General features: G+C 40.6%; 1 protein-coding gene across 1 annotated transcript in view; it reads right to left on the reverse strand.

Moving 5' to 3' along the window:
• HERC2 (HECT and RLD domain containing E3 ubiquitin protein ligase 2) overlaps positions 1-12,684 on the reverse strand; it is a 238,172-nt gene that overhangs the window by 148,952 nt on the left and 76,536 nt on the right. Inside the window, exons 18-20 of the mRNA XM_061135706.1 lie at positions 10,948-11,176; positions 10,714-10,838; positions 386-564 (exon numbers count right to left, since the gene is read on the reverse strand). Of these exons, the coding sequence (XP_060991689.1) occupies positions 386-564; positions 10,714-10,838; positions 10,948-11,176 (533 nt within the window). The remainder of the gene's footprint in view (positions 1-385; positions 565-10,713; positions 10,839-10,947; positions 11,177-12,684) is intronic.

Below are 12,684 nucleotides of genomic sequence, written 5' to 3' on the forward strand. Positions count from 1 at the left end.
CTTTTATTTACTTCAGTTTTTAAAAGTTGTCTTAGAAATGAAAACATATAAATCTATGATAGAATGGCCAATGACACAACCAACTGTAAAAAAAAAAAATCTTACCATGATTTCCATTTGTATCTACCTACTTACTAATGAAGATAAGAATCTCATCCTACACTTTTCACACACTCCAATTTTCTATTGTGTGAAAACCTTTGGAATCTCTACTTCATACACTCTAATCACTCACTTCACCTATATTTAAGAGTCTGCTCTAAAGTCTCTCCAAGTTACTTTCTGGAGTATTTCCTCAACAACTGAAGACATTTTTGAGTCCCCAGCATTCAATCTATCTTATTATGAAAATCAATAATTCTACTAAAATACATCAACTATTTACCTAAGAAGCTGTTGAATAAGCTGAACCAGAGGCAAGCACTGTTTTCCAGAAGATTCATAGATTCCCGTATTAATAAGATCTTTATCCAACGGAGTCCTACTTCTATGAAATGTCGAGGCATTTGCTTCCTGTTCATCAATTTCTTTTTCCTTCTGTGCTTCTTTTTTGGCTTCAATATCCTGTAATTCATGAAGTACAGGTTGGTTACCAGTTATCTGAGAAGCGGGCTGAGCCTGGACCCCACGGCCTAATAATGAGTGCTGACTCACACGCCTGGTGATACCAGCTCACGGCAACCATGAAACTCACACTGCTCAGCAGCTCCGTCTATAAACAGGCAATCTGTCCTACAAACCCAACGGCCAGGCTGCCAGTGCAAACGCTCGCCAGCCTCTTTGAAGCTCTTAAAATCTTTACTCCTGCTACTGGCTCTCACAACACCCAACGTGATCACCTAGGCAGAAACTATCTGCTTCATAAACACAAAGCACTAAACCACAGAATGAGAGGATATACGCACAGGTCCTGTATCTGACAGGGGACCTAAAAGATAGAGAAAGAATCCTTACAACTCGAAAATTCAAAGATAAATTACCCAGTTGTAAAGCAAGCAAAAAGTGAATGGACATATCTTCAAAGAAGATGGACAAATAGCTAATGAGCACATGAAAAGATATTCGACATCATTAGTCATCAGGGAATTTCACATCTGTCAGGACAGTAGAACAAAAAAGATGAAAAGTATCAACAGCAAGCACTAGCAAGGATATGGAGAAACTGGAATTGACATACAATGTTACTGGGCAAGTAAAATGGTACAGTCACTTAAGGAAACAGTCTGGTTATTCCTCGAAACATTACACACAGAGCTACCATAAAATTCAGCAATTCTACTCCAAGGCATACGCCCATAAGGAACAAACACCTATGTCCACAAAAAAACCTGCACGCAAATATTCATAACAGCATTATTCATAATAACTTAAAAGAGGGAACACTCTAAATGTCCATCAGCTGATAAATAGGTAAACAAAATGTGCTATATCCATACAAGAGAATACTGTTAAGCAATTTTTAAAAATTAAGTACAATATGAATGTCACAACCTCACTGAACTTTGAAAACACTGTTAACTGGAAAGAGCCAAATGCAAAAAGCCACACACTGTGCAAATTCACTTATATGAAATGTCCAAAACAGAGAAATCTTCACAAACATAAAGTGGATTAGTGGTAGTCAGTGGCTGCAAGGAGTGGGGAATGGGCAGAAACGACTAAGGAGCACAAACTTTCTTTCTGGAGAGAGGTAAGTGAGAAAATTAGACATTGATGACGCTGAACAATTCTTCAAATGTACAAAAAAAAAAAATCACTTTAAAAAACTGAATTTTATACTAGGTGAAGTAGAACTCAATAAAGTTATTATTTTAAAAAAACTCTGAAGGAGGTTATCTTTTGCCAGTCAAAGGCAACCAATATTCCTGAGGATGTACCATATAGCAAGCATTCCTCTAGCAATCAAATTTACTGTGAAAAAGCATACAACTTCTTTCCTTCTGGTCTTTATTTTCTAACAGTAAACACCAGAATAAGTCTAAACACAACAGTCTGCTCCATCCTGAGAAGTGGCTGGACTAGAACTGTGCCATCCACAATTAAGGTAAGAAGGCAACATGGGTTGGAAAGCTTAAAACTGTGTGTGCTTTTGACCAAATGTTATTACTAAAACTTTTTCCTAACCAGTTCAGTTCAGTTGCTCAGTGATGTCCAGCTCTCTGCGACACCATGGACTGTAGCACACCAGGCTTGCCCGTGTAGCACCAACTCCGGAGTTTGTTCAAAATAGTATCCACTGAGTCAGTGATGTCATCCAACCATCTCTTCCTCTGTCTGCCCATTCTCCTCCTGCCTTCACACTTTCTAAGCATCAGGGTCTTTTCTAATGATTCAGTTCTTCGCATCAGGTGGCCAAATTGTTGGGAGCTTCAGCTTCAGCATCAGTCCTTCCAGTGAATATTCAGGATTGATTTCCTTTAGGATTGACTGGTTTGATCTCCTTGCTGTCCAAGGGACTCTCAGAGACTTATCTGCAACACCACAGTTAAAAAGCATCAATTCATCGGCACTCAGCCTTCAATATGGTCCAAATCTCACATCTATACATGACTACTAGAAAAACCACAGCTTTGACTAGACAGACCTTTGTCAGCAAAGGGATGTCTCTGCTTTTTAATATGCTGTCTAGGTTTGTCATAGCTTTTCTTCCAAAGAGCAGTGTCTTTCAATTTCATGGCTGCAGTCACCATCTGCAGTGATTTTGGAGTCCAAGAAAGTAAAGTCTGTCACTGTTTCCATTGTTTCCCATCTATTTGCCATAAACTGATGGGACCAGAGGCCATGATCTTGAATTTCTGAATGTTGAGTTTTAAGCCAGCTTTTCCACTCTCCTCTTTCACTTTCATCAAGAGGCTCTTTAGTTCCTCTTTGCTTTCCTCCATAAGGGTGATGTCATCTGCATCTTTGAGGTTATTGATATTTCTCCCGGCAATCTTGATTCCAGCTTGTGCTTCATCCAGCCCAGCATTTCACATGATGTACTCTGCATATAAGTTAAATAAGCAGGGTAACAATATACAGCCTTGACGTACTCCTTTCCCAACTTGGAATCAGTCTATTGTTCCATGTCAGATCTCACTGTTGCCTCTTTTTATTTTTTAATTGAAGGATAAATGCTTTACAGAATTTTGTTGTTTTCTATTAACTGTTGCTTCTTGACCTGCATACAGATTCCTCAGGAGGCAAGTAAGGTGGTCTGATATTCCCATCTCTTTAAGAATTTTCCACAGTTTGTTGTGATCCACATAGACAAAGGCTTTAGGTAGTGAATGAAGCACAAGTAGATGTTTTCCTGGAACGTCTTGCTTTTTCTATGATCCAACCAATGTTGGCAACTTCATCTCTGGTTCCTCTGCCTTTTCTAAATCCAGACTGAACATCTGAAAGTTCTCAGTTCACGCACTGCTGAAGACTACCTTGGAGAATTACTTTACTAGCATGTGAGATGAGTGCAACTGTGTGGGAGTTTGAGCATTCTTTGGCATTGCCTTTCTATGGGAATGAAATGAAAAGTGACCTTTTCCAGTCCTGTGGCCACTGCTGAGTTTTTCAAATTTGTTGGCATATTGAGTCAACAGATCATCATTTAAGATTTGAAATAGCTCAGCTGAAATTCCATCACTTCCACTAGCTTTGTCTAGTGATGCTTCCTAAGGCCCACTTGACTTCACACTCCAGGATGTCTGGCTCTATGTGAGTGATCACACCATCATGATTATCTGGGTCATTAAGATCTTTTTTGGATAATTCGTCTATGTATTCTTGCCACCTCTTCGTAATATCTTCTGCTTCTGTTAGGTCCATACTGTTTCTGTCCTTTATCATGCCCATCTTTGCAGGCAATGTTCCCTTGGTATTTCTAATTTTCTTGAAGAGATCTCTAGTCTTTCCCATTCTATTGTTTTCCTCTATTTTTTTTTTTTTTGCATTGATCAATTAGAAAGGCCTTCTTATCTCTCCTTGCTATTCTTTGGAACTCTGCATTCAGATGGGTATATCTTTCCTTTTCTCCTTTGCCTTTGTTCTCTTCTTTTCTCAGCTATTTGTAAGGCCTCCACAGACAACCATTTTGTCTTTTTGCATTTCTTTTTCTTTGGGATGGACTTGATCCCTGCCTCCTGTACTATGTCATGAATCTCTGTCCATAGTTCTTCAGGAACTGTTATCTATCAGGTATAATCCCCTGAATCTATTTCTCACTTCCACTGTATAATTGTAAGGGATTTAATTTAGGTCATACCTGAATGATCTAGTGGTTTTCCCTACTTTTTCCAATCTAAGTTTGAATTTTGCAATAAGGAGTTCATGATCTGAGCCAGTCAGCTCCCAGTTTTGTTTTTGCTGACTGTATAGAGCTTCTCCATCTTCAGCTGCAAAGAATATAATCAATCTGACTTCAGTATTGACCATCTAGTGATGTCCATGTGTAGAGTCATCACTTGTGTTGTTGGTAGAGGGTGCTTGCTATGACTACTACGTTCTCTTGGCAAAACTCTGTTAGCCTTTGCCCTGCTTCATTCTGTACTCCAAGGCCAAACATACCTGTTACTCCAGGTATCTCTTGAGGTCCTACTTTTGCATTCCAATCCTCTACGATGAAAAGGACATCTTTTTTTTGTGTTAGTTCTAGAAGGTCTTGTAGGTCATCATAGAATCATTCAACTTCAGCTTCTTCAGCACTACTAGTCAGGTCATACACTTGGATTACTGTGATGTTGAATGATTTGCCTTGGAAATGAACAGAGATCAGTCTGTCGTTTTTGAGACTGCACCCAAGTACTGCATTTCGGACTCTTGTTGACTATGAGGGCTACTCCATTCCTTCTAAGGGATTCTTGCCCACAGTAGTAGATATAATGGTCACCTGAGTTAAGTTCGCCCATTCTGGTCCATTTTACTTCACTGATTCCTAAAATGTCGATGTTCATTCTTGCTATCTCCTGTTTGACCTCTTCCAATCTAACTTGATTGATGGACCTAACATTCCAGGTTCCTATGCAATATCGTTCTTTACAGCATTGAACTTTACTTCCATCACCAGTCACATCCACAACTGGGCGCTGTTTTCACTTTGGCTCCATCTCTTCGTTCTTTCTGGAGTTATTTCTCTACTCTTCTCCAGTAGCAGATTGGACACGTACTGACCTGGGAAGTTCATCTTTCACTGTCATATTTTGTTGCCTTTTCATACTGTTCATGGGGTTCTCAAGGCAGGAATACTGAAGTAGTTTCCTATTCCCTTCTCCAGTGGACCATGGTTTGTCAGAACTCTCCACCATGACCTGTCTATCTTGGGTGGCCCTAGATAGCATGGCTGTTAGTTTCATTAAATTAGACAAGTTTGTGATCCATGTGATCAGTTTGGTTAGATTTCTGCAAGTGTGGTTTTCATTCTGTCTGCCCTCTGATGGATAAGGATAAGAGGCTTTTGGAAGCTTCCTGATGGGAGGGGCTGGCTGTCTAGCTCTGATTGGTGGGACCATCAGTAGATCTTTAATCCATTTTTCTGTTGATGGGTGGGGCTGTGTTCCTTCCCCATCATGTATGGGTAATGACAGTAATGGCGGCCTCCCTTAAAAGGAATCACGCCAGCATGCTGCAGCTCCGAGGACTGTTGCATTCAGTGAGCCTCACCCCGTGGCAGGACTGTTATAGGCAAGTCTGGCTCAGTCTCTGGTGGGGACACTGCTCCTTTCTCCTGGGTCCTGATGCACAAGATTTTGTTTGTGTGCTCTCCAAGAGCCTGTTTTCCCAGTCCTGTAATCCTGGAAGTTCTATAATCAAATCCCCTGGCCTCCAAAGTCAAATTCCTTCGCGTCCTCAGTCCCTTTGCCGGAATCCCAGGTTGGGAAATCTGTTGTGGGCCCTTGAATTTTTGTAACATGGTGCAAGAACTTCTTTGGAATAATTGTTCTCCAGTTCGTGGGTCATCTGCTCAGTGGCTCTATGATGAGCCTAATGGCAACCTGCTCCAAGAGGACTTAGGCTACACGCCGTGCCTCCCAGGTCTGCTGCAGCCAGAGCCCCTGTCCCCACGGCAGGCCACTATTGACCCACGCCTCCACAAGAGACACTCCAACAATCAAAGGCAGGTCTGGCTGCCTCCGTGGGGTCCCTAGGTCCTGGTGTGCACAAAGTTTTGTTTGAGCCCTCCAAGTATGTCTGGCTGGTTCTGGGTTTGATTCTAAATGCAACTTCGCCCTTCCTACCGTCTGGTTGGGCCTTCTCCTTTGCCCTTGGATGTGGAGTATCTTTTTTTGGTGGGATGTAACAGTCTCCTGTCAAAGGTGGTTCAGCAGTGACTTGCAATTTTGGAGTTCTTGCAGAAGATGAACACACATCCTTCTACTCTGCCATCTTTACCATCTTTTTCCTAATTATTATTCTTACAACCAATAACTTATAATCTTTAAGAATGTAATTAAAAATTATTTATAGTAATAATGTTGTTCAGTTGCTAAGTCATGTCCAGCTCTTTCCAACTCATGGACTGCAGCATACCAGGCTTCCCTGTCTATCACTATTTTCCAGAGTTTGTTCAAATTCATGTCCGCTGAGTTGGTGATGCCATCACCCATCTCATTCTCTGCCACTCCCTTCTCCTTCTGCCTTCAATCTTTTCCAGCATGGGAATGTTTTCCAATGAGTTACCTCTTCACATCTGGTGACCAAACTACTGGAGCTTCAGTTTCAACACCAGGGCTTCCAATTAACATTCAAGGTTGATTTACTTTAGGATTGACTAGCTTGATCTCCCTGAAGTCCAAGGGACTCTCCAGATTCTTCTCCAACACCACAATTCAAAAGCATCACTTTGGTGTTCAGCCTTCTTTATGATCCAACTCTCGTATCTGTACCTAACTACAGGAAAAACCATAGCTTTGACTAGACAGACCTTTGTTAGCAAAGGGATGTTTCTGCTTTTTAATATGCTGTCTAGGTTTGTCATAGTTTTCCTTCCAAGGAGCAAGTGTCATTGGTTGCAGTCATTGTTCGCAGTGACTCTGGAATCCAAGAAAAAAAGAATCTGTCACTGCTTCCACTCCTTCCCCATCTATTTGCTGTGATGTGATGGGACTGGATGCCATGATCTTTGTTTTCTGAAGGCTGAGTTTCAAGACAGCTTTTTCACTCTGATCTTTTACCCTCATCAAGAGGGTCTGTAGTTCCTCTTCGCTTTCTGCCATTAAAGTGGTATTATCTGCTTATTTGAAGTTGTTGATATTTCTCCTAGCAAACTTGATTCCAACTTGCGCTTCATCCAGCCCAGCATTTTGCATGATGTACTCTGCATATAAGTTAAATAAGCAGGGTGACAACATACAGCCTTGATGTTACTCCTTTCTGAGTTTGGAACCAGTCCATTGTTCCTAACTGTTGCTTCTTGATAAAGGTTCTTGATAACCTTTTGCATAAAGGTTTCTGAGGAGACAGGTAAGGTGGTCTGGTATTCCCATCTCTTTAAGAATTTTCCAGTTTGTTGTGATCCATACAAAGGCTTTCTCATAGTCAATGAAATAGAAGCAGATATGGTGGGGGAACCGGGGGTAGATTTCCTTGCTTTTTCTGTGATTCAATCAATGTTGGCAATTTGCTGTCTGGTTCCTCTGTCTTTTCTAAACCCAGCTAGTACATCTGGAAGTTCTCAGTTTACATGCTGTTGAAGCCTAGCTTGAAGAATTTTGAGCATAACTGTACTAACATGTGGAATGAGCACAACCATACGGTAGTTTGAACATTCTTTGGCACTGGCCTTCTTTGGAAGTAGAATTAATATTTATAGTAGTAAAAATATCTAAAACCTAAATGGTCAACGATAAGAAATTGTTTTTAAAAAAGGAAACATTAGTCCTTTTCCTTATGACAGACTTCCCCAAAGCCAACAGAACAAACGGACATAGCAGAAGGGTATTCAATATAGATGACATGGCAACCTGATGAGTGAAAAAGATACAAGCCACTAAGACCAATTCTAGCATTATAATTACTACTGTTAGTAAATATTTGCATTTTTGAAAGCCTGGAAGACTATACACAAAAAAATATTAACAATGACTATTCCCACCTGATGAGGTTTTTTTTGTTTATGCCTTTCTGTAGCTTCAAAGTATTTCTGTCCTAAAACAAATGGCCTTTTGGCTATTTTTTTATGAACCTTAACAATTACCCAGGGATCACAGTCTGTATACTCTATAGCCTCTCTTCCCCTCCCAAGGTTCCACTCCCCAGCAGGAAGCACAAAATAAACATATGCTTACTAAATGAACAGGCTCTAAGAACACTGCTTGAGTCTAGTCCACATATCATAGCTCCCATCAGGTGAGCTGTTACACTGAGCCAGAGGAGACTCAGGAAGAGAAGGAAGCAGCCTAGAATCAACAAACTGCCACTCACTAGTCATGACACCTTAGCACCACTGTTAACTTCTGTGGTACTTCTGTGTCCATGCCTATAAAATGAAATTTTAAGACAACTTTTTCTACTCGTGGAAAAAATTCACATTTTCTGGCAACACAAGAAAAATTTAAACAGAAAACTTTTCTCTGCCCTATGGCCTTTCTCTCCTTGCTGTGCATGGTGTAGTCACATTAGTAAAGGTGAAGTCACTCAGTCGTGGCCAACTCTTTGCGACCCCATGGACTGTAGCTTACCAGGCTCCTATGTCCATGGGATTTTCTAGGCAAGTGTACTGGAGTGGATTGCCACTTCCTTCTCCAGGGGATTTTCTCACCCAGGGATCCAACCTGGGTCTCCAGCATTGCAGGCAGACACTTTACCGTCTGAGCCACCAGGGAAGCCCCCGTGTATTCACAGTATGCACGGACTAAACCTCCTCATCAGCAGATATGCCTGCTCAACCAAAGAGAAATATTCTACCAGGATCAACAAGTAATGCCTTAAAAGAAAACCCTCCTTCTTGATTTTGTAAGAGGACATGAGGAGGCTTAGATTTGGACTGTGTAAACTGTCAATAATAACATTATTTAATGTACAACCTTCTATCTCAAAAAACTTATATTAACTGTGCCTTGACTTGTAATGGGCTCAATAGTTCTCAGAAATTTCTGAGATGCTGTTCCTGGGGTGTAATCCTATATTTGGCCTGAATAAAATTTTCTATCCCTTTTTTAGATCCACTGGTTTTTTTTTGTCGACATCAACATGGCTGACAAAGTTAAAAGAGAAAATGAAAGTAAAGTACACATCATAGCATCTGAGGGAGAAAAGGTACACAATGCATCATACTTGCTACTAACATCATTACATGTTTGATTGCTTTTAATTTTTTTCAATTTAATCAAAGTAGGTATATTTTCAAAACATTTTTAATACACTCACATCATCCAATTTTATCAGTGTAAGTTTTTAAATTGAAAACTATTATGACAACGAAAGCAACAAAAGTAGCTATGAATGACAAATATGCATGTGCAAATACAAATTAACACCCCACCCTACTCCCAGAATAGCTATAGTCTTTAAAAAAGACTGACATGCCTCATGTTAATAAGGTCAAGAATGGGCTATAACTCTCATACTGGCTGCTTAAATGTGCAATAAATGCCACAATCACATTGGGAAATTGTACACACTCACCCTAGGATCCAGCAAAGTCTAATTCAGAGTATTTACCCAAAAGAAAAAACAAGTGTTCACTAAAGGACTTGTACACAGCATGATCACAGCAGCTTTCAGAATCAAAAATCATCAAATGTCTACCAACAGGAGAATGGATACATCAACAGTGCCATATCACACAAGAAGCACTTCTCAACAGCAAAAATTAATAATACATCCAACATATTTGAATCTAAAATTCATTATCAAGGCAAAATAAAGCTAAAAATTTGAAAATTTTTCTAGGACCATATTCTAGGACCATATTCCTAGGACCATACCTGGATTTCTGCAGTAATGGCTGCATTTAAGGCTGATTCTAAGCCTCCATCAGCCATTAAGCTGCCCAAGAGAAGATCAATCATGAATCAGTACATACTGTAGGATATCATTTATGTGAAAATCAAAACTGGCAAAAAAATTTTTTCACTTTCACTTCTTTATTGATTCAGTGTTGGCTGTGCTGGTCTTTGTTGCTATACACGTGCTGTCTCCAGTTCTGACAAGCAGGAGCTACTCTCCAGCTGCAGTGTGTGGGCTTCTACGCGCGGTGGCTTCTCTCGTTACGGAGCGCACCAACTTTCACAGGTATGCCACTCTGGGCTCAGCAGCTGGGGGGCCCAGGTTTAGTTACTCCTCTGCACGTGGCATCTTCCTGGACCAGGGACTGAACTCAGGTCCCCTGCACTGGCAGGCAGATTCTTAACCACCGGAAGTCCCTTAACCAAGAAAGTCCCCCACACTAGCTAACGTCATCTGAGAGAGGCAGGAAGGTACGCTAACTTCACATGCAAAGGGGCACAAAGGCACTTTCCGGGGTGATGGCAATAATCTGTACTATGATTGGGGTACCTGTCAAATTCACTTATTAATAGATAGACACAAAGTGGGTATATTTTATCATACTTAATAACTCAGTTCTTTTAAACTACTAGAAAAGTTTTAATTACAGAAATATTTCTATGTTACTAAAAGTCTTATGTTTCAAAGTTTTTTTAATTCTGGCAAAGTTTCAATCTCAGCTCACTGGTAAGTAAAATCGCCTCCATCAGCTTATACACACACGTGCACACACACATATTCCTAGGACCATACCTGGATTTCTGCAGTAATGGCTGCATTTAAGGCTGATTCTAAGCCTCCATCAGCCATTAAGCTGCCCACGAGAAGATCAATCATGAATCGACGACCTGGACTTATGTTAACTTCATTACCTGAAACTGGAAAAGGGCAAGTGTTTTCGCCAGTGTGAGGTAAGCACCATCCCCTCCGAGCATCCCTCCTGTGCCAGCCCCCCCACCCCCACCCCTGCTCCTGGCCCAAGCCCACCTGCACAGGGGAGGAGAGCAGAGAGTGCCCGTGCCCGCTCCTCGGCAGTGGGCAGCAGCACGGACCACCCGCTCTGCAACACAGCCTGGGCGGCCGCCTGCACAGTGCTCAACACGCCCGCGCTGCTGGCCAGGGCCACCACGGTCTGCTTCAGGCTGTTGAGGAGGCCGCTGCCCAGACCTAAACCAAGGAATTCTGGGTCAACCTGGTGACTAATGGCAGCATGCAACTGAAAGGAGAAAAACAATTTTCACTTAGAAGCCCTTAAAATGAATGCTTTTCAAATTTTTATTAAAGATGAAATAATACCTCAAATTGAGTTTTATTCAAAGAGTAAAGGAAAAACTTCCAGTATAGGTATTTTTTTTAACTAGACTAAAAAATGCTTACCCATAGTAATTGAGAATCTGAGGTAAAGTATTTCATAAGAGGAATTTTTTTAAACCTAACTATAAGTACATATACAGAAAAGCTCAATATCAACAAACTTGTTAAACCCTGTGGAAACAGCACCTCTACCGCACTCTCAACCACCTGTACCATAGAAATAAGGACCATAATACAACCAATAAAGTATTAAAAGAGTAGACAGTCAAACTGAAGGTATACAAGGAAATGCCTCAAGAGCCAAAGCAGGACTCTCACAGACACACACACAACAGGAGCCAAGGGTTCTGGGCTCTGAGCGCACCAAAGCCTTCTGAGACACACCACAGCCCACTGAACAGGAGCTGCCTGCCAGTCACTGAACAGGAGCTGCCTGCCTGGGCCAACATACCACCCACGCAAAGCCTGGGTACAGAGAACCCACAGGAAATCAGAGACTCAGCCTGCCTTACAAGCAGACGTGAAATCAAACTCATACCAACCATCTAGGTATGGATATCACAAGTCAAGAACTGAACACCAAAACTGATCTAGAGCCGGAGGAACTCAATGGAACCTCACAGACAAAAGTATAAAACTGCCCTCTGAGGACATGTCCAAAGCTAAGAATAAATCCTAGACATACTGTATTAAAATCACAAAACAAGGGCAAAAATCCAAAAGGTTACCAAAGTGAAAGACAAATTAGCTACAAAGAAGCAATAACTGCGCCGGTAATGATTTCTCACTGGCAACAATAAAGGTCAGAAGACAGTAGAAAATCTTTCAAGTGCTGAGAAATCAACAGACAACCTAAAAAATTAAGCCTCATTAAATTACCTAAAAGAAATGTTGAAGCTAATAAAGTCTTTCAGACGTTATAACTCACAGACCTTATAACTCACAGACCTTAATGAAGAAACTTACTGAAGGAGACATCCAGGAGAGAGGTGATACAAGTAACAATGGTAAAACAAACTGATTAAAAAAAAAAAAGGACTATATATCAGAGTTAAGTATGACCTCTCAAAATATATTAATTAATTGAAGGAAAGTTTAAAAATAATTATATTTCACAAATCCTAGGAGGTATTTTCTTGCATGTCTTAACAACCCTAAAATCAGAATGTATCTTATATATTGCAATTGGGAGTGTTCTTCTATTAGCTGCACACACACACAAAAAAAGTCCCTGGAGTCAATGTAACAGACTACCAAATAATTCAAATACTAATGGTAGAAAGAGACATTTAGGTTTAAGGCATCCTATGACCCCTATATTTTTCAGGAAGAGAAATACTGATTAACTTAACATGTTGGGAAATTCACAAATAGTTTAATTTTTCTGTAATATGAGTAATGTCCAGAAAT

The sequence above is a fragment of the Dama dama genome, chromosome 33 (genome assembly GCF_033118175.1).
Source record: "Dama dama isolate Ldn47 chromosome 33, ASM3311817v1, whole genome shotgun sequence".
NCBI lineage: Eukaryota > Metazoa > Chordata > Mammalia > Artiodactyla > Cervidae > Dama > Dama dama.